This window comes from Emys orbicularis, chromosome 9 (assembly GCF_028017835.1).
Source record: "Emys orbicularis isolate rEmyOrb1 chromosome 9, rEmyOrb1.hap1, whole genome shotgun sequence".
Classification (NCBI taxonomy): Eukaryota; Metazoa; Chordata; order Testudines; family Emydidae; genus Emys; species Emys orbicularis.
The window spans coordinates 82984317-83006680 of record NC_088691.1 but is presented as its reverse complement, the minus strand read 5'-3'; the positions used below and the strand labels follow the sequence as shown (position 1 = coordinate 83006680).

The following is a 22364-nucleotide window of genomic DNA, read 5'->3' as shown; positions in this document are numbered from 1 at the left end:
CCAATTAGAAGGCTGGACTCTGTCTTAAAGAGATTTTCACTAGCATGTTAGACTTAAGGTCTGCAGCACCCCCAATTTTTGTGCGGGCTCCCGCCTGCCACCCCGGGCCAGGGTCCCGGCCCTGCTGGCCTGGTGTCTGGGAAAGGTGGACTACGGAAAGGGAGGGAGGTGAACTGGATGACATATCCCTTCTTTACGGTGTTGAGCATTAACTTGTCCAAAGTAATCTCTAGCCATGCACCGTAAAAAGAGAGGGAGGTGAGATACGGTTAGTGTAGTCCTCAACTCAAATGTCAAAATGACTGTTTCAAAGCCGACAAGATCTGGTGAAAAGGGCCTACTATAAATTATGCTGATTGGCCATGTCTGGGAGGCTTAGATCTCCTAGATACACCCTGAGGTCTCAGCTCATAGAACAATCTGCATTGAGTTTGAGGCTTGAACTGTTGTCTGTCCTCCTGTGGTCAGGTTCTGAAGAGCAATGCATAGTCTTTTCCAGGAGTTGCATCTTAAGGTGAAGATCCCTCTGTTTCTTCATCCTTGTTGGGGAAAAGGTACAAGTAGCACATATGTCCCTCACCTAAGCAAATTAGACAGCTTTAATACCTATCACTAACAGGGATCATGACCCTGTACATAGCATATTGCTTGAACCCTGAGGATTTTTGCATAGTTCTCTATTCTGGGGTTTTTCTAACTACCTAGCCTAGCTAAATATATTATACGAACACAAACCCAACTACAATATACAAATAAGATAAAAATCTCTTCTCTAAAGGTTGGCTACTCGAAGCTGAAGAGCAATGGGTAGCTACAACTCTCGCCATGGGTGAACTGAGAGGGAAGCGGATGCCATGCCCCTTTATACTCTTGGCTCAATGCATGAGGACAGTGGGGGCACATGCTCTGCCAGCTGGTACTAGAGTGCACTGTGCACACATACTCCTACACTGGAACATATATGTATACAATCACTTGGAGGAAAATGAGGCTTTTACTGTATTACCAATATGCCACACACTGAACATTAAAAATACAAAATACTTAAGTTTTCTTTCTTACATATACATTTTATTATTCAGCCTGTCCCACTCAGCTTTGCCAATGAATAATAATTTACCATAGAAATTGGGTATTTGAGATTATAAGTCACATGGCCCTCACTGAGGTGATTATATATATATATATATATATATATATATATATTGTGTGTGCAAGCTCAGAACTTTTGGGGCTGCATGAGCACCCCTATGTAAGTCCTTAAGTGTCTCCACTTTCACTAAATCAAGAATCTTTTGCAAGTCTCTGAAATATTGGGAATGAGGATGGGTTAAGAATGCGAACCTATGCAGGTAATCATCCCAAAGAACCACAGTTACTATGGTATGGAGTCATCATTTCTTCTCTGGACATTGCTTGCATGGGTCCCCACTGAAGATAATTAACAAGCAGTCTCGTTTTCCCCACTCTTCAGATCACCTTTAAATTGTAATCATAAATAATCAGAGATACAACACCCCATTGAAATGAAGGAGGCAGCTTACATCTCTCTCAGAGCTGTTGATTCATTCTGTCTGCAGATGTAAGAGGAGAACCTTGCACTGGTGGTCTGCATTCAGAATAACTTCACAGCCAAAGCACCTAAAGCAACCAAAGCACCTAAATCCAAAATTAGGCACCTAAACAAGTGGCCTGATTTACAGAGGTGCTGAGCAGCCACACCTCTCAGTTATTCCACAGGAGGTCCAGCTGTGGCAGAACTTCTTAGAATCAGGCCACTTACTTAGCTGCTTAAGTTTGAAAATTTGTTCATAATTTCTTTAAATGTAAGTTTGGATTCTGAAGGAAGATTTGGATGTACCCAAATCTGTGACAAATACCCTAAATCTGTGCACTAGCATGGTCTTTCTGCACAGCATAGTTCTAATGGACCGTCTTGCAATTTGTTAAATGATTATAAATATTATATTAAACATACACAGTAGTATGTTAACTTGTTAATCTTAAAAAAATTGCATAACCTATCAACTTTACAGATTGACTTTGCTATAATTATCTAATTTCAGGAGCTAAATATCTATCAAAAAACCACTAAACACTTTTTTGGGGAAGGTGGTGTATATGGTCCTCTTTTCTAACAAAAAAACTCAATCAATGTTTTAATTTTTTTTAACCACATTGTTAAAAATGCTGTTATTGACCAGGAAACTCATATCCAGTGCTAGGCTGGAGTCAGTATATATATAGGACCCTGAAAATGGAATTTTATATTATTATAAAGTCATGAGACAGCTTTAAATGTGGCACTACAGATGTATCAAAAACTATCTTCTAGTTTATTAGATCTTAGAAATAAGAGATTTAGGATTCAATTTATAGAAAATCATATCACAACTATTAATTACAGCAGGTTTATCCTAGAATCAAGCCTGCTGTAGGAGTTTACTTGATTAGATATTGAAATGACAATCGACAGTATTATACTCTTAGAAATAATTTTGACGATTAAAAATGCACCTTAATTTACATTTTTCACATCTAAGGAATAGTTGAAATTAACTAATATCCATAATAATGAGTAAACTGGCAATTGTTTTTCAGAGTTCTTGTTCTAGTTGCATAACAACTACTGAGTCTCTAATTATTTGTGTACCCAAAAGCAATTAAATACCAAATAACAATTTAAACAACAAATTTTTGAAAGTTTTTTTGATTTAAGTTTCTGAAGTTTGTTCAAACATGTGGATTTACAGGATTTTTTTTTAAAAAAAGAGCACTTTATGCCTATACAATGGCACAATGCTAGAAAAAGATGACAATGTCACATTAGTTATTCTTTCGTCTGATGAGAGCATTTTAAGAGCACTTGACGTTCACCACATTTTAATGGCTATGTTAGCAAAGATATAATTGCTCTCTCTTATTTGTACTAGTCTTTTATGTAGTTTTTATGTCAAGCTGCGCAACAGATTCTGATTATGCAAACTGTGTGACCTCATACTAAAATTATATCCTATACTAGTGAAGTTAAGACGTTTTAATAGAGACATAACAGATTATTAATAGCCCAAAAACTTTGTTGAGACTAAACAGAGTTCGCAAATATAGCTCACATATTGAGCCAAAAAAAGAAAATTGTAGTTACAAAAAGGTTTAAGGCTTGAGTCAGAAAATTCAAAGTTATTGTGTGTGTGTGTGTGTGTGTGTGTGTGTGTAAAGGTGTGCTGGTCAGAAAATGGACTGGATATTTACAGGGGCTTAAGATAGTTAGGCATCCAAATCCCATTGAAATTCAGTTCTCTTCGCCCCTTTGAAAATTCCAGTCATGGTCTCCAGTTCTCCATTGCCTCATGATCTGGGTCCAGGTTACAAAAGGTTATATGCTAGCCCCAGGGCATGGTACCATATCCACTGACTCCAGAGACTATTGCGAGAGAAGGGATGGTGAAGTAAGATTAGGGCAAGCATGTGAAGAGTATTACAGTTTGTGAATTAGACCACAATGCTGGTATGACTCTGCATGAGTAGCTTAGTATATTATATGGTAACACATACAGATCTTCTGCATGGGGAGAAGATAAAATCTAATTTACTGAACATGATATTTTTGAATGATATAAAGAACACTTACAAATATGCTTTTCTAAATGTTGTACTTGATTGAGGTATGTGTATATTTAAAAAAATCAGCTGGAAATACTCCCCCCAGTCTGGATCTATATACCAAGTATATATTTATTTTAAAAGGACTGAAAAATCTTGTCCAAGGATTATAATAAATACTGATGAACTGAAATGAAACTAGCACTAGAGCAAACATTTAAAATAAGTACATGAAATGAAGGCATTTTGTTGGTAAAAATTCCTGTGAACTTTTGTAGTTACAACTTCAAGTTGTGCGCTAAGTTGGTTGTGTTTCATACCATGATATTTTTTCAAGATTACCTAAACAGTTTAGCGTACCCCATGTGTTCAAGAGGATAAGCAAAAGGCTAATTTATACTTTTTCCTCACAGCTGTCAGAGGCGGAGAAAAGAAAATACACTCCCAAAAGATACCATGGAAGACTTCCTTCCCAGTAAGACAACATTAAGTAAGAAGGCAAGAATCCTGCAGAGGTGAGTACTGTCTCAAAGAACCTGTTGGAGTATTGATGGGTATGGAGGGCCATGATGCTGACTTATGGATGCTTATCTGAACCAAACTTTAAAACTTCTGAAGTTTCCCCATACCTAGTTTTTAATGCATTTTTCCAGTGTTGAGGCTGGCTTAATATGTATTTTATATGCTGTTTTGCAATGAGGAAGCTGTTTTATTGAGTGCTTTATATATGTAGGGAGGCTGATTTACTGCATGCCCTACAGGTAGTCTCACTATGCTGGGATGTGCATGTTTGTTTATGTATTTTACTGCTTTTTTAGTCTTTCAAGCAGGCCATGAGGAAAGTATTATTTCAATTGGGATCTCACATTTGAATGGGGGTAAACTTGGAAAATGTGAAAGTTGTATTTGGCTGATCCTTTATACCTATATAACATTCACCTAGCCATGTGTAGGTAGAAGCAGACCATTTTCCCCCTTTCCTTTTCATTTCTATTTCTTTAGTTTTATATACTCCACATACAGCATGGTCTGTAACTGAACTATGATTTATTCTCTGAATTGTCAGCGGTACCCACCTTATCTGCTGCTGCTCCTGTCTGATATTATTTTATTAAGCTTTCAATTCCTATTCTTAAGTCCCGTGACTCTCTTTGTGGGGAACACAAGTAGTGTCAGTAATGCTAGGACTATACATAAACTCTGGGAAGGGATCCAGCTTGTGGATTGTGTTAGAAGAGGTCCTTAATTATTTCCCCATCCTGCTGTAGTCCATACACCACATGAACCTACTGGCTATTTGCATAGGCAGTTCTCTTCTCTTGGTGCAGCACAGGTTTGGGGAGCATAAGTAGAGTTGAATACACCTCTGTGTGTGTGCCCTTGAGTTACTTTCACAATGACATAGCCCATATACATGTCCCAGAACCATGACTAATCTCTTTCCCACAGTGTGTGTGTGTGTGTGTGGGGGGGGGGGGGGAGCATACTTCAGAAAGCCTGTTCCTCTGCCAAGACAATTTATCCCCAGACTTACCCAGAGCAATCAGTTCTGCCTGCCCCATTCTGCTAACTATCCTTTTCCTCATATGCAATCTTCACTTCACTTTTCTCCTTATCTCTATCAAAAAAAAGTGTGTGTGTGTGTGTGTATTTAACAATATTCTTATTCTGCCTCACACCTTCTCTTTCCCTCACAAAAGAAAAGTGTCAAAGCTGGTCACTATCCTACTAACACTCAAAAATAAGAAAAAAGAAATGTTCTGTGAACGTGGCTTTTCACACTTCTGTATAATTCAATGAATAAAATAACCAATGCCATGCCATTTCATGGAAAAGTTCAACTGCAGGAGGGTGAAATCACTTGAAATGTAAGAGAGACAGTTCTCACAGTAAATGTCACCAAAAGAAGTCCTTACTTTCACACATCTCTACTCTGCAGGGGCAGCAAGTATAAAACAACAGCAGCATCAGCAGCGGATGACTATTTGGCAGAGATGGCAACGGACACCTTTAAAGACGCAGACACTAATAGAAATAGAATCAGTAATAGAACGCCCTTCTGCACTCCTGTATTAAGGGATTATTCTTAGCTCTGTGCCGATCACTTCAGGATTTCCCTCTCTCTTATTTCCTTTAAGGTAAACCTTTAAACTGAAAATAAGTGTCACTATTGCCAGCCCTGACTCTACAGATGACATAACTAGTTTTGGGGTCCATTTTTCTCTCCATGCATGTGCATAACTTGCAATGATATATTAATGGGAGTTATGGACACATATTAAGAGGACAATAAACTCTATACTTCAAAAACAGAATTCAGAAAGGGAATATAAGGTTTCAACAGTCATCATCACTTCATTGTTCTATTGCCCCAAGCAATGAGCAGGATATTAAACTATCTGGTACTCATTTTCAACTGTATGGTAAGAATTCAGTTGAATGTGTTTGTTTTTTTTGGCATCTCTACTTATTTGCTGTGAATAAATACATAAAAAGGTGCAAAAATCTGGTTTTGTCAAGCTCCAGAATTAACATCTCATAAATCACAATATGCTAAATAAAACAGTCCATTTGGTTAGTTGTTATTGAGCTTACAGTTATGCATGGATGGGTTGATGGGCAAAACCTTTTGTTTGTCTGGATATTATTTCTTCTTTTATAGTTTTCTTTGGACTATTAAAATATATTGGTATTGGATGCAGCTATACCCAGGTGTAGGGAAGGGCATTTTTCTCTCCACTTTGCCAACAATGGTCAACCTCATTTACCAATGAAGTGCTGCAAAATTAACATTATGATCATAGCAAAATCTTTTGCATTCAGCCTTTAATCTCTGTCTAGGGATTACCCACTTAAAAACTTTGTATAAAGAATACTATAGACATGTTTGGACTGGAGAAGTTAAATCTGGCTCTGTACACAGTTTCTTGACAAGTGACTAGGACTAAAGAAAACAATAAAAACAGTACCAACTAGAAATACAGTATCACCTTTTCCCTCCAGTTATCTTCATTCAGAATCTTCTGTCTTAATGCTTCCTGCAGCTGCTCTGTTTTGTTCTGATGAGAAATCTGCATCAACTCCCTAGAAACCACAAAAACCTGTAACTCAAAGGTATTCTGCCTAGATGAATTTTCTTGCAGTTAAACCCTTTGCAGCAGGGACCATCTTTTACTCTGTGTTTTTTGGTACATAATACAACAGGGCCCTTCAATCCTGACTGGGGCCTCCAGGCATTATAGTAATAATTACTTATATAATACTGTTGTAGTTCTGTCCTCTACTTTTTTTTAAACACACAATACTATATCTGCGTACAGTTCCATATATCCTGATATAAAGTGCAAATATTTTAATATTTTCTCAAGTTGATTTTCACATAACTTTATGTGACTATAACGGATATAATAATAAAAACAAAGGCAGTTACAGTTAGTTGAACTCAAAACATTACTGCGATAATTACAATACTGCAACACGTTTTGAATCAGCATCACTGAGTAGTGCTGAGTAAATTCATAACTAACTTAGCTAATATTTAACTAAAAGGAAAAATATTCTTAAATGATGCCAGTAACTAATGTGTAATACAGTTGGTAAAAAACAGTTACTAACCTTTCCGTAACTGTTGTTCTTCGAGATGTGTTATGTCCATTCCCACATTAGGTGTGCGCACGATAGGTGGAGGGCCTTGAGGCTCGGGTGGAGCAATCAACTGTGATCTTGCGAGATCAGGTCCAGGAGGGGAGAGAATGGCAACAAGGCCACTACTGACACGTCCAACAACATGCAGAACCAGTGCTGACGCCACTATGCGGGGACTATAAGAATAACCCTTGCTTTGTTCCGCTTGACTTTCAGCAGGACCTTGTGCACAAGAAGAATGGGGGGGAACGCACAGAACAAGTGCTTTGTCCATGGGAGTAGGAAGACATCTGTGAGCGAGCGTGGGCTGCAACCATGTAGCGAGCAAAACTGCTGACATTTCCTGTTCTATGTGGTTGCAAACAGGTCTACAAGGGTAAACCCCCACCTCTGGAAGATGGACTTGGCTACATCGGGGCGAAGGGACCAGTTGTGATAAGTAGAGAAAGATCTGCCGAGGTTATCTGCCAGAGTGTTCTGGGCTCCCGAAAGGTGAGAAGCTTTGAGGTGGATGAAATGCTCAGCGCAGAAATTCCACAAAAGAATGGCTTCTTGACACAAGATGGACAAGTGCACTCCTCCCTGCCTGTTGATATAAAACAAGGCTGCTGTGTTGTCCATAAGTACTCACACAACCTTGCCTGCAATCTGGGGTAGAAACACCTGGTATGCTAGGCAGACAGTTCTGAGCTCTCTGACTTTTATATGCAAGGAGAGCTCCTTCTGGGATCATAGGCCTTGAGTCTTGAAGTGTTCCAGGTGAGCCCCCCAACCTAGATCAGATGCATCTGAGATTAGGGCTACTGATGGCTGCGGAATGACAAAGGGAATACCTCCACCAGTCAAGAGAGGCACGGATTGGGGCAGGAATTGTAAGCACTGAGACCAAATGCTGATGGCTCCACAAGTACACCGAGGCCAGCCAAGCTTGAAGGGGTCTGAGGCAAAGTCTTGCAAGCTGCACCATGTAAGTGTACGCGGCCATGTGACTAAAAGTTAGAAGCAGAAATGGGCTGTTGTGACAAGGTGGGCCTTGACCTGTGATATCAGCATCAATATTATCAGGAAGCAAGCCTCTGGAAGGAATTGGTGGCCCAGGTAAAACTAAGCACTGCACCGATAAACTCTATCCTCTGAATGAGTATGAGAGTTGACTTCTGCTTGTTTATCAATTGGCTCAGGACTCGGGAGGTAGCTTGGACTAGAACAATGCTGGCTCTTACCTGGGCCTCGACCAGCCCTTAATCAGCCAGTCATCGAGGTAAGAATAGACTTGTATGCCTCACCTTTTGCCACCATCACCATGCATTTTGTGAAACCTTGAGGGGCTGCCGTCAGGCCAAAAGGGAGGACAGTGAACTGGTAGTGGGTCTGGTTCATGATGAACCTTAGGAACCATCCATGGCCCTGGAAAATGGAGATGTGGAAATAGGCATCTTTCAAGTCGAGTGTGGCATACCAGTCCCCTAGATCCAGGGAGGGGGATAATGGAGGCGAGGGAGACCATGCAGAACTTCAGTTTCTTGAGATAACTGTTGAGGCAACGCAGGTCGAGGATGGGTCGGAGACCCCCTTTGGCCTTCAGGATTACGAAATAACAGGAGTAAAACCCTTTCCCTCTCAAGTTCTAAGCCACCTCCTTCACTGCCCTTACCCAAAGAAGGGTTTGCACCTCCTAGACTAGAAGTTGCTCATGAGAACCGTCCCTGAAGAGGGATGGGGATGGGAGGTGGGATGGCAGGTGGAAGAAAACTGAAGGGTATAACCTCTCTCTGCCATACTCAACACCCAATGGTCTGAGGTAATGAGAGACCATGCTGGGCTGAAGTAGGAGAGTCAGTCTGAAAAAAAAAAATGGGGGCAGGATCCTGTACAGGAACAGAAATAATGCCCATGAGCGTCCCTTCAAAAGTTCTGCTTGGGGCCTCCTGGAGATCTCGGCAGGCCCAGTAGTGGGACTGAGGTGGAAGAGGGCAGTTGCCTGAGCTTACAACCCCTGCTTTGTTTCTTAAATGGGACTTGGTGTGGTGGAGGAACCAAGAAGCAGACCAGTTGTTGAGGTCTGAAGTTCTTCCTTGAAAGTGTAGGGGCAAAGAGGCTGTAGCGGGGCAGTAACCCCGCTCTTGTGAAAGAGTTAAAAGCCAGTCCTTGGAGAGGGCTGGGGCTGAGAGCTGGGAAGAAAAGGCTGATTGGGGGAGAAGCCACAGCTGGGGCCACGCCCCAATCAGGCCACTTCTGGCCCTTTAAAAGGGCTGTGATAGCCAGGAGCTCAAAGAGTCTCTCTCTAGCTGTGGAGAGAGATGGGCCTGGCTGCCTGGGAGCTGAGTAGGGTACCTAGAGTGGAGCAGGGTCCACTCTAGGCAGCAGGTCCAAACCCCCCTTGCCAGTGATGAGTGGTTTACGGAATGCAGTCCGCCCCAGTGAGTGGGGGCTAGATGGTGACTGGCAGTAGCCACTGAGGTGAGGTGGGGATAGAGGGTTGGGGGCTCCCTGGGGAGGGGAGACCCAAAGTGTGGGGACACTGCCAGGGGGCAGCACCCCAAGATAAAGGGGCACCGGGGTCTGGGAGGGACACGGGGGTCTGCAGCAGGCGAGACACTGGCTGAAGAGGGCACTCCAAAGGCTGGAAAAGCTAATTCCCAGGACAACCAGCAGGAGGCGCTGCACCGGTGAGTTGTCGCATCGCTACAGAGGCCTAGGGACTTGAGGGTGGCCCTAGAATCCTTCAACCATGGAATTTTGCATCTGTCTGTTCCATTGGAGGGAACAAAGTACTTTCTCTCTGCTCTTTTTGAAGTGGGTGGCAGAGAGGACAGGGTCTGCCATATGGATCTGACTGGAGCCATAACAGCCTCATTGAGGGTATGGCCACCTTTGAGGGGGGCTCCACAGCCAAGAGGTCGATCAGGCTGTCGAAGGATTCTTTAAGCATATCCATTTCCAGCACTAGGTTAGAAGCTACCCTTTTCAATAGCTCCTGGTGAGCTCTAAAGTCACCCTGAGGTACCCCAGCCGCTCAAACCTGACACAACTTCGTCTGGGGAGGAGGAAGAGGAAGCGTGCACTGGCAGGAGGCCTTCCTCCTCTTCTTCTGCACTGACCACATCATGTAGCCCCAAATCCTGAGTATTGGTACCAGAGTCCGAGTTGGGTGCCGGGTGGAGCAGCAGAGGGGCCCTTCTCTCGGACGCCACTATGTATGAACGGCTGAAAGGCAGTCCCGGTAGGGGGGAAACCTCAGATTCCAAAAAGGCCATTGGACCTGCATAGGCCACTGCCCACTGGGCCAAGTGCTTAGAGGGGCAACTGCACCAGGATATGATGGAACATAAGCTGGATTCTGGGACTGGCCCCTTGGCTGGATGCACAACTCCATCTCCAACTCCAATGACAAGTCGGCTTGCGGATCCCAAGGGGGTGGTACCCCTCACTTCCACCGGCCAGTGGTAAGAATCCAGGAAATGGTGCCAGAGCAGGGAAACATTCGCTGACATCAGCAGGGTTGATTTTCCTCTGGTCGGTAACAGAAGGACCTGGTGCTTGATTGGAGCTCAGGGGGACATACTCGCCGACGCCAGATCTTGCCCCGCCTGAGTCAGTGGTACTGGGAGTGCCATCAGATCCCTGGCTGCTGAGAAAGCCTCTGGGGTGGATGCCCCATGATCCCGATGGCTCCACAATGTCCCCCCTGGTGTCGGCAGTTGGTCCTCCACCAGACTCAGAGGCACCTGCGAGCAAGGCGGAGTCGACGGTGCCACTTGTGGGGCAGGGGCAGAGGAGTGGCCTGCCGCAGGTCACACCCCATTGCACTCCCCATGCTTGTCCTTCCTCAGATCTGGGGAATTCTCAGACTGTTGCTTTTTGTGCTTCTTCCTTGGCATCGGTGAAGGGGAATGGTGCTGAGAGACATGTGCCTCCAGAGGAGCACTCCACACTGATGCTGAGGCATTTGGTGCCGAGTCCAACCAGCTTGGCTCTGATGCTGGTCTGAGTGCAACTTCCATTAGGATGGAGCTAGCCTAGCCTCACTGTCCTTCTTCGTACAAGGCTAGGACTGTCAGCAGATCTGGCAATGCTCTCGCACTTTAAGCTTCTCCCAGACACTTCAGTCTGCTGGAGTGCAGGTCACTCACAGGCATGTGCTTGCCACAGGAGGCACAGGGTTTGAAGCCTGGAGACCGGGGCATGCCCAGCCCCAGGGGTGGAGGATTTTCCTCTAAACAATGTGAGGGTCCAACTATTTACCCTACTACTAACGGAAATAAACTGAAGGGAGCAAAATTGGAAAGGAAGGTGGGAATAACAGGAACCACTGATGAACGCCTTGCTGAGGCAAGAGAAGCTGTTCCAGCGATTGTCACAGGTGGTAAGAAGGAACTGAGAAGGTGCGGGGTCAGCCAGGCCCCTTATATCTGTACATGAGCGTGTGGCACCAGATGGCGCTAGAGCCGTCCCAACGGATACCACCAAGGGAAAAATTTCTGGCAACTGTGCACAAAGCATGCACACACCTAACATGGAATGGACATGAGCAAGCACTCGAAGAAGAACTGCCAGATTTGTATGCAGGAACTTCTGATCCAGCAGAACCTTTTAAATCCAAACTCCTGGAATCTGAAAACAGGTTATACCTCTCAGTGTACATCAACAGCATGAAAAACTCCCGGTCTTGTTCAAAAGCCTTTTGTCTGAATAAATTCCACCTATTCCATTCCAGTCAGATAAACAGGGTTCTTGTGACCTATTATGTCTTTGGCCCTGGAAGTTTATTACCAGAACAGTTTTAATGTTATTTCTATTGGGGATGGATAATCCTGTGATTAAAGCATAGGAATAAGCATCAGGAGCTGTGGATTCATATAGATTAAGGCCAAAATGGACCATTACACCAGGTAGTCTGACCTCCTGCATATCTCTAGACAGTGGCTCTCAACCTTTCCAAACTACTGTACCCCTTTCAGGAGTCTGATTTGTCTTGCATACCCCCCCAAGTTACATCTCACTTAAAAATGATTTGCTTACAAAATCAGACATAAAAATACAGAAGTGTCACAGCACACTATTACTGAACAATTGATTACTTTCTCATTTTTACCATAATTATAAAATAAATCAATTGGAATAGAAATATTGTACTTCCATTTCAGTGTACAGTATATAGAGCAGTATAAACAAGTCATTGTCTGTATGAAATTTTAGTTTGTACTGACTTCGCTAGTGCTTTTTATGTACCTGTTGTAAAACAAGGCAAATATCTAGCTGAGTTGATGTACCCCCTAGAAGACCTCTGCGTACTCCCAGGGGTACGCATACCCCTGGTTGAGAACCACTGTCTTAGGCCATTACATTTCACGCAGTTACCACTATACTGAGCCTAATAATTTGTGTTTGGCTAAAGCATATTTTCCAGAAAAGCATCCAATTTTGATCTGAAGACATCAAAAGATGGAGAATCCACCACTTTCCTTGGTAGTTTGTTCCAGTGGTTAATCACCCTTACTGTGGAAAACTGAATCTGTTTCTAGCGTTGCCCAATTTTTCAAAAGCGGCTTATAATTCTGTCTCTCAATTTTTGGGAGTCCATCTTTAGTCACCTTGGAGCTGATCTTTCAATATGCTGAACACCTACTTCTCAAAGACCCTAATTCAAGAAAGCACTTAAGCCCATGTTTAGGTCCTCCCTATTCATGGTTTCACTTTAGAGCAGGGGTGGGCAAACTTTCTGGCCCGAGGGCCACATCAGGGTTGCGCAACTGTTTGGAGGGCCGGGTAGGGAAGGCTGTGCCGCCCCAAACAGCCTGGCCCCCGCCCCCTATCTGCCCCCTCCCACTTCCCACCCCCTGACTGCCCCCCTCAGAACTCCCAACCCATCCAACCCCACCCTGCTCCTTGTCCCCTGACTGCCCCCTCCCAGGGCCCCTGCCCTCTATCCAACCCTCCGGTCCCCTGACTGCCCCAACCCCTATCCACACCCCTACCCCCTGACAGCCCCCACGGGACTCCCACCCCCTATCCAACTGCCCTCTGCTCCTCGTCCCCTGACCACCCCCTCCCGGGACCCCCCGCCCCAACTGCCCCCCGGGATCCCACCCCCTTATCCAACCCCCCTGCTCCCTGTCCCCTGACTGCCCTCCCGACCCCTATCCACATCCCCGCCCCCTGACAGGCCCCCCGGGACTCCCACTCCCAACCCTCCCTGTTCCCCCTCCCCTGACCGGCCCCCCAGAACCTCCGCCCCATCCAACCGACCCCCCGCTCCCTTACCAGCAGCAGGAGCTCGCAGCCACGACAGCCAGAGCCAGCTGCTCTTCCCACGCTGCCCTGCGGGAGCGGCGGGCCAGAGTGCGGCCTGCGTGGCGGCGTGGCTATGGGGGAGGGGAGACAGCGGGGGAGGGGCCGGGGACTAGGCTCCCTGGCCAGGAGCTCAGGGGCCGGGCAGGATTGTACTGCAGGCCGGAGTTTGCCCACGTCTGTATTAAGCCATTCTACTGGAATACAAACATAGCTTTAATTAAAATACTGTATGGCGTGGTTCTTCCTTTAACTAATGTTATGACTCTTTAGATTTTTGCTATAACAAACTCATGATTTTTCTCATTTTTTTGCCATGGCCAAAAGTCAGCATTACTTACAAACAATATATAGAAACGTCCTTATCCCATGACAGAAACAAGACTGATAAAACTGCAATGCTTTGATAACATCTTGTTTTTTCAGTTGCTTCTAAACGAAAGGTGCTCTTTAATTTAAACTGCAATAAATGTGAATATCAATAACTACTACACATTTTTCGTTTAAATACTGTAGCATGCTCTTTACATTAGGCACATACTACACATGGTGTTATAATGATTTTACTTTTTTGATAAAAGCAAGGAAGTCTGAAGATTTGACTTTTAGGGGACTTTTTATTTCAAGATATCCTCAGAAAGAAAATCTGGGCAAAAAAATCAAGCTATGCAGAACTATGCAGGGAGAGTCATTTCTGATTACCTTTCTTGTTTCAGCATTACTACTTCTTCCTCTCTCTGTCTAAGAAGAGTTTTAATTGTTTCCAGTTCACTCTCTGAGCAACTGGTTCTTCTTTTTAGATCTTCTTCTTGCCTTTCTTTCTCTGCCACTTCTTCCTGTAAACGTTTGCATACTTGTTGGCAAACTAGCAAAGACTCTTCTTTTTCTTTTAGATCTTTAGTAAATCTAAAGAATAATAATAATCATAATAATAAAAAATCACCAAAATATCACAGCTGATGGATTTTTCTTTATAGATAAAAGATATCCTGAGAATTTTTGCTTGTAAAAGAGAATATTACACAAAGACAAAAAATAAGGGAAAAAGAAGGCCGAAGAACATCTTTGTGAAGTTAACTAGAATGATCATTCAAATACAATAAGAAAAAATATTAGTTACAAGTACCAAAAGACCTGTGATTAAAAAAAGAGCAATATTAAAATAAATAAAAATAATTTGATCTCTCTCATCATTTGTATATAAAATATAAACAATTCTGAAATAAACCTGGATTTAGACATTCCATTTTCATACTCCAGCTTTTGAAGTTCACTTTGACAGATGTCAACTTCCTTTGATTTCATCCTACAAATGTAACAATTCATAAAGTATACATTAGCCCCAAGAAATCAAAGCCTTTACTCATTAAATGATTTGGACTTAATTTGTTAACTGTTTCACACTTTTTATTTTAGCTGAATACCATGAAAAATTTCCCTACAGGGAGATTTATTAAACTGGTGTTGTCATGCTCTCTGTACATCTCTGAATAGATAGATCATATATACTGAACCCACATACACACACATTTTTAATCCTGTCTCAAACAGGCCTAGCAGTGAAGCATACATGTCACTTTAAGCGCATGAGTAGTCCTGCTAAATCATTGTAAATTTAATGGAATGTGTGCTTTGCTGGAATCAGGGACTTAAACCAGAACTAAGGTATGAATGTTTGCAATGCCCTCTATCTATCCCCAGTTGGTGGATGGTCCTTAGGAACTACTGTCATCCCCAGTTTGAGTAATCCTCAAGTTTAAGATTTCTAATTTCAGTTTTGTTGTGATCGGCGTAGTCTTAATGACAGCTGAAGACCGATCGATCCAGGTGAGGTGAATTTAAGATTTGTAAGTGGAGGCCTATGTGAAACAAAGGGCTGGTCCACACTGGGGCGGGGGATCGATCTAGGAAACGCAACTTCAGCTACGAGAATAGCGTAGCTGAAGTCGACGTTTCCTAGATCGAACTAAGTTTACTTACTGCGGGTCCACGCGGCGCAGGCAAGCTCCCCCGTCGACAGCGCTTCCTCCTCTCAGCGAGCAGGAGTTCCGCAGTCGACGGGGGAGCGCTTCTGGGATCGATTTATCGCGTCCAGATGAGATGCGATAAATCGATCCCAGAAGATCGATCTCTACCTGCCGAATCGGGTGGGTAGTGTGGACCTACCCAAACTAGTGGTCTCACTCTGGTTCCTAGCTATTAATTATTATTAGTATAGTAGTACTTGGAGGCCCCAACCAAGGTGCAGGCCCCATTGTTCTGGACACTGTACAAATGGAGTAAGACTGTCCCTGACTCAAACAGCTTACGATCTAAACAGGCAAGACAGACAAAGGATCGGGGGAAAGGAATATAACACGTAATCAGAACGAACAATATAATGGTCTGCAAATGTCATTTTACTTCCACAATACTATTTTTTGTTATTGTTTGTTATTTGTGTGCGTGGGGGGTGGATTTTGTTGAAAGGGGATCAAGGAAACAAAAAGACAAAGAAAGGGGCAAGTGACTTTCACAGGGTTGCTGTCCTTTTAAGGGGAGTTGGGATCAGCTGCCTCCCAGCTAGGGATCAGGTGATTGTAAAAGCCCGCAAGTGTCTCAGTTGGGGTAGAGCACTGCAAGAAGCAGGCTGGCTCTGAAAAGAAGCCCCTAGGTCAAAATTCAGGTTGGTTCCTGTAGGAGGCCCTAGAGCAGGGTATGACTCCCAGGCAAATGGCCTGCGAAGTGGAAATCCATTGGAAGTAGATAGGTCTTCTACAGAAGACCCTGGGTTTGGGGGAAGGGATGATTGCTGGGCTGTACTCATTTTATGTGGAAGAAATAAAGCTGAAGTCCTGAGAAAACGGCCTGAACCAGACTGTGGGCATGGTATCACCCCTTCTTTGGCTGAGGGAACAGGCCAACAGCCACAGGGAAACTAAAGAGAGAGATTAAGAGTGCTCAGGGAAGGAAAGAGAGGGAGACAAAGAGGGGAATGTGGAGAGCAGGTGAATTGAGGTTGAACTGAAGAGATTGTGACGGAGAGGAAAGGAGAGAGTTGGAATGAATAGCCAATTAACAGAGATTAAAAGAGACACTTGCAGAAAGTAAAAACTGCAAAAAGCAGTATGATTATGATGTATGCCATCAGCGTTCAAAGATCACTGCTGCAGCTCTTAGTCTCTGCTCCTGCTGACTTGAATCTATGGCTACAATTTCTTTCTTCCCTGTACTTACACAAGTAGGGTAGGCTGCTTGCAACAAAGGGTCCTTGGAGGTTCTCTCCTGAACAGTTCTGGGTCTGAGAAGGTGGGTGGAGGGAGGGGGAAATGCCAACTGGGTCTCATCTTCCCCTTCCTCCACACGATGGTGTGGTCATACCTGTGCAGCTGCTTGTCTCTGCTTCTGACAGCTTGTGGCTCTGGGTTCCTAGTGTATTGATATCAACATCACAGAAATCACTATTCACCACCACAACTGGCAACCAGTATTGACAGTACAACCAGAGAGATGATGGATTGAATGGTCACGGAGACTTTACCATTCTCTCAATTGTAAAAGGGGATCTTTCAGAACAGGGTTTAGGGCAGAAAAGAATTTGGAGGAATGAGTGGAAGTTTGTACTTAAAGGGGACTTCAGTTTCCAGTGCAACTTGGCAACTTTCAGGAGCACTAAATTAACTTCTAAAATATTCCTGACTTGCTACCTTTTTAGCATATTTCCCTATACTGCACATACATATCAAAGGCCGATGATTGACTGACTTACTTTACAACAGTGTTCAGTACAAGAGTAAGGATTAACAAACAAAATCCTTCCACAGAGTGAAGCAAACAAACTGAGCCCTGGAGTAGAAAAGAGAGAAAAACGCTGTCTTTGGAACGGAGAAGTAAACACACAGCCAACTCAATGGAGGAAAGCAAACTCATTCTAAATTATATTCCATACTTCAGTCGGGAAATAAACTTTAAATTTGCTCAGCAAAAGTGCCAAACTAAAAGTGCCAGAAAAAATATATACCACACAAGAGAGCAAACATATTCCAAACCGAGTCAGACATGAAGACTAATAAACAAGACCCAAATCATCTTAACATATTATAGGACAAAGTAAATTAAACACATTACGTTTCCTTATTAAAATACACATAGAAGTCGTTTATATAGTACTATTTTCTAATTATCCCAGCTTCCCTAGAAAAGATAGAACAAAAGGGGCACTGGTGCATTGAAATTTTATTAGCAGCTCAATTCACTTGTGGCTTAGGGAACTGAGCACTGCACTAAGAAATGTGACAAACTCCTGATTTCTAATGCTAGCTCTGCAATACTTGTACACCTCAACCCCGATATAACACTGTCCTCAGGAGCCAAAAAAAATCTTACCGCGTTATAAGTGAAACCGCGTTATATCGAACTTGCTTTGATCCGCCGGAGCGCGCAGCCCTGCCCCCCTGGAGCGCAGCTTTACCGCGTTATATCCGAATTCGTGTTATATCGGGTCACGTTATATCAGGGTAGAGATGTATTAACTTCAGTAGGCCACAACATCTGGGACCTAACTTTGCACTCTACAAAACTGAGATTTTACTATTTACCTCATAGGGCTGTTGTGAGGATTCATTAAAGTTCAGATAGCCTTCTGGACATGTATAATACTGTGGACTTGATGCAGCTCCCATTGAAGTCAGTTGGCGTCTTTTCATTGGCTTCAATGAGGATTAGATTTGATTAGGCCCCATATCTCTAAATATTGTTACTATTAAAAGGTTCTCTTAGCAGTGAAGATTGTTGGCATTGAGAATGGCTTAATGTTAAGGCAACTGAAGAGAAAGGCTTTCAGATTACCAGGCTTTCTGATGGGCAACTAACTTAATATCAGAAACAATGTATTTCTCTTCTAGTGTACAAGGCTTCTGTTATTAGGGAACAGAAAAAAAAGTCAATAGGACTTTTGTTCATAGAAGTTTAGTCACCCATATTATACAGTATATCGCAGATTAAAGCTATCATAGCCTTGGTCAACAGTAAAATCACCAAGCTCAACAGTTCATCAGAACTTAAAAGTTTTCGGTTGCTTTCATGATATCGAGGCCCACACTAAACATAAGGAATATGCTTATCTAAAAAAGAATCAATCTTGGTTTTATTAATATTTCATATGTATAATTCTGATTAAAGAAGTCTTAAAACTACCAACAAGCTACACTATAAGTATATATAGATATATATGCATGGATGGGAAAAATAGGTACCACTCAAAGTAAGCTCAAAACTCAATGGCCAAAAGATTAACAACTGAATGGCTGTAGCTATGGATAAACACCTTATAGGAGAGATTACAATCAGAGAATCAGAGTCAGACAAGTTCAGTGTCTTCATAAAAGAAATAAATTGACATTACGTCTATATTTCTTCAAATAAACAGCTTTTTTGAGCAACCTTAACTGGTTTTCAAGTGCTTGTATCACCAAAATGACTCCAAAAAAGGCCAGGAAATCACTAGGTAAGTCTTTACCCAGCCCTTGCAATCAACAACCATAATTTCTCCTTCTCCACATTACCTCGCTCACAATGCATATGGTTCCCTCCCTCCACCTCCACACAAATAATACAGCTTTTAACTCTGACCATATGGAGTGGCTAGGAACCATATTTTGTGTTGAAATAGACAATGTGGAAAGATTTTTAGGTGATGGTTATGTTTAAGTGTGTTTTGTTGGATGTTTTTTGTTTTTGAAGTTGAAATAGTTTGTAGTATTGTTGATCATTCTGGGAAGTCACTGTTTGTAGTGGTGCTATTTGGGTGATCTAAGGTGTAGTGATGTATTTTTTCAATAGTTGATGTTTGTGGTGGGAGTTAAGGTTGAATGTTTTAGATGGAGCTGAAGGGAGGAAAGATTTATGTTGTGGGTGAGAAAATGTGAAGAGGGTAAAATCATGGTTGTAGGTTGCAAGGGTTGGGTAAGATTTAACTAGCAATTTCCTGTTTTTTGTGGTTGGTTAATGGTACGTGCACTAGAGAAACCTTAACATTCAATGGTTTTGTCTGAGGGATTTTTTTAAAATAAGAAATCTATATCAACTCTGACAGTTATCGTGTTGATCATGTGTATTCTTGTCCCTGTGCCACGTTACAAAGGTCCGAAGTCTTCCATGAGTACTTGCTCCACACACTACTGCACTGGATAGCTCAGTGGTTTGAGCATTGGCCTACTAAATCCAGGGTTATGAGTTCAATCCTTGAGGGGGCCATTTAGGGAACTGGGGTTAAAAACCTGTCTGGGGATTGGTCCTGCTTTGAGCAGGGGGTTGGACTAGATGATCTCCTGAGGTCCCTTCCAACCCTGATATTCTATGAATGAGTGAAGAATCCTTCCTCCTGGCTCCCTGTACACAGCTCAGTTTCTCCCCATGCTCCTCAATCACAGCCTTCCTTCTTTCCATGTCCTCCCACAGTACTCTTCCTGGACATGATCCTCTACCCACATCCCTGCTCTCCTACCATCCCCACTCAGCCCCAGATTCCCTCTACATTTTCACTCACCTTTGGTGCTGTTGAAGATGAACCAAGGTAGGAATTAAGGGGAGAAAAATGGGTATGTGTGTGAGATGGGGAAAGGAGTCTCAGTGGCAAATGAGTGGGATGTGTGGAGGAATGCCTGGGATGGGGAGTCAGGTACCTCTGTTTTGAGGCACTGATGCAATAAGGATTCCCCTGGGACATGAGGAAGCAATATCTAGCAGCCCTAGGTGTGTTGATGCCTCAGTACAAAGACACTGGGCTCTCTGCTAGGCCAACCCTCCCATTCATATTCCGAATCCTCATATAACCATGCACTCCCTGCCTTCCACATTCCCAGTCATCCCCTTTGGGGAGACAAAAGGAAGAGAGAGCAGGGATGGGCGTGGGTAGGGCTGCCTGAAGATTGTTGCTTCAGTTTCAGTTAAGACATATAGCAGCATTTTTAAATGTTTCCTCTGAAAATGTTAGTATATCTCTTACTAAAAAACTCCCATGAAAAATTCAGTTGTCCCATGACAAGTTCCTGGGTCAGATCTAGAGACCCCTATCAATAATTAAAGTATGAAACAGAGGGAATATAGTCCTGCTTTAAATCCATGTCCACACAGGGAATTTTGCAAAAATTTCCTACTGATGGGCACCCCAGAAAAAATTCCCCTGGTTGCACATGCAGTGTAGCTGTAGCCATGTGACCTGAAAAAGAGCTCTGTGTGGCTCGAAAGCATGTCTCTCTCACCAACAGAAGTTGGTCCAATAAAAGATATTACCTCACCTACTTTGTTAGCTAAACCTGTAAGGTTTACACTAGGTCTTCCATTAATAGGATTTTTTTTGGTATAACTCCCTAGTGTAGACATAGCCAAGGTGCGATTCTCAACACAGCTTTTCCTAAGCCTCTATAACATATATTACACACACACATGCCACGTATATGGAGATGCTATCCATTGGACAAACTGCAGAGCCATGCAATTCATGGATTTGTCATGCAGCTCTGAGAGTCTAACCGCATCTTTGCCTGTCCATTAATCAACCTTCCCCAATCTTATCGTAACTTTGAAGCTACTCAGATGTTTGGAAACAACTGCCATTAAAAAAAAAAAAAAAAAAACCAAAAAACCAAAAAAAAAAAAAAAAAAAAAAAAAACCCCACCTGCCAGAGAAATGTGTCCTCCTCCCAGTCATATAGAATGTTTCCCACCTGAGGCCTGGATAAGCAAGATTCAGTCTTGGACCAGTAACATCTTTTCTATACTTAGAAATATTACAGCTGTTAGCTCAATTACCTCAATCCCACTCACTGAGAAATGAGAACATTATTTCCTTAGAAAAGGGAAATTTCCAGCTTCCCAAAAGGACCATGGAATCATTTCTTATCCCAAGATAAAATAATTTAAAACTGTCACAGAAAAAGCTATTTTAGGCTATTGTTAGAGGTTTTCATGGAATCCCTCTGAGCAGTGTAAAAGAAAAAGAAATAATACCAATACAAATCAACTAAAACATTCTAAAAATCAACTAAAACATTCCTGAAATAGTTCTCCTATAAAATATGGCATATAGAGAATACATTATGATATGGTATGATAAGAAGTTTGGTTTAAACTAGTTTGAGATGATCTGACTGACTCACCCCTGACCTGATCAAGGCCCACTTAACTCAACAGAAAGACTATAATTGATTTCAATTGCCTTTGCATCAGCCTTCACAGCTTTGCTACTCATGAGTAATGCAGATGTTCCAAATTCATGCCGATAACACTCTTATACCACACCACTATTATGCACTCTCTCTCTCTGCAAATATACATATACACACAAATAGGTATATATCAGTATTTCTCTATTGGATGGAGAGATAAACGTAGTAACTTTGTTGAGGAGAATGATGAAAAAATATAATAATGTTGCCTAACTCCCACTGAAGTGGTGCTGAGTACTCAACACTTTTGAAAAATCAAGCCACTTATTTAGGTGCCTAAATGCTGAGTCAGGAGCCAAACTTTAGGCACCCACTTTAAAAAAAATCTTGGCCCATATCTTTCACTAGGAAATCAGGATAAAAATGAAATGTTAAAAAAAAAATCACAATTTTAAACATTCTGTTTCAAAACACTGAGAGGAAAAATAGTTTTTTTTAAAAAACCTCTTCAATTTTTCCATGTCTACCAACCTTATGCTTTAAGTGCTCATAGCACTATTAAATAAGGAAAGTCTGAATTTATTTGTGATAAATTTGTGATTGAACAAAACATTGTTCAGTAACATTTATTGATCATTACTTGAGGGGAATGAGCCACTATGATATTTAACATCAACT

At 42.5% G+C, this 22364-nt stretch overlaps 1 protein-coding gene across 1 annotated transcript in view; it reads right to left on the bottom strand.

Moving 5' to 3' along the window:
• Positions 1–22364, bottom strand: part of LEKR1 (leucine, glutamate and lysine rich 1) — a 116675-nt gene that overhangs the window by 8953 nt on the left and 85358 nt on the right. The window contains exons 8-10 of the mRNA XM_065411426.1: positions 14768–14845; positions 14242–14445; positions 6594–6687 (exon numbers count right to left, since the gene is read on the bottom strand). Coding sequence (XP_065267498.1) covers positions 6594–6687; positions 14242–14445; positions 14768–14845 — 376 coding nt within the window. The remainder of the gene's footprint in view (positions 1–6593; positions 6688–14241; positions 14446–14767; positions 14846–22364) is intronic.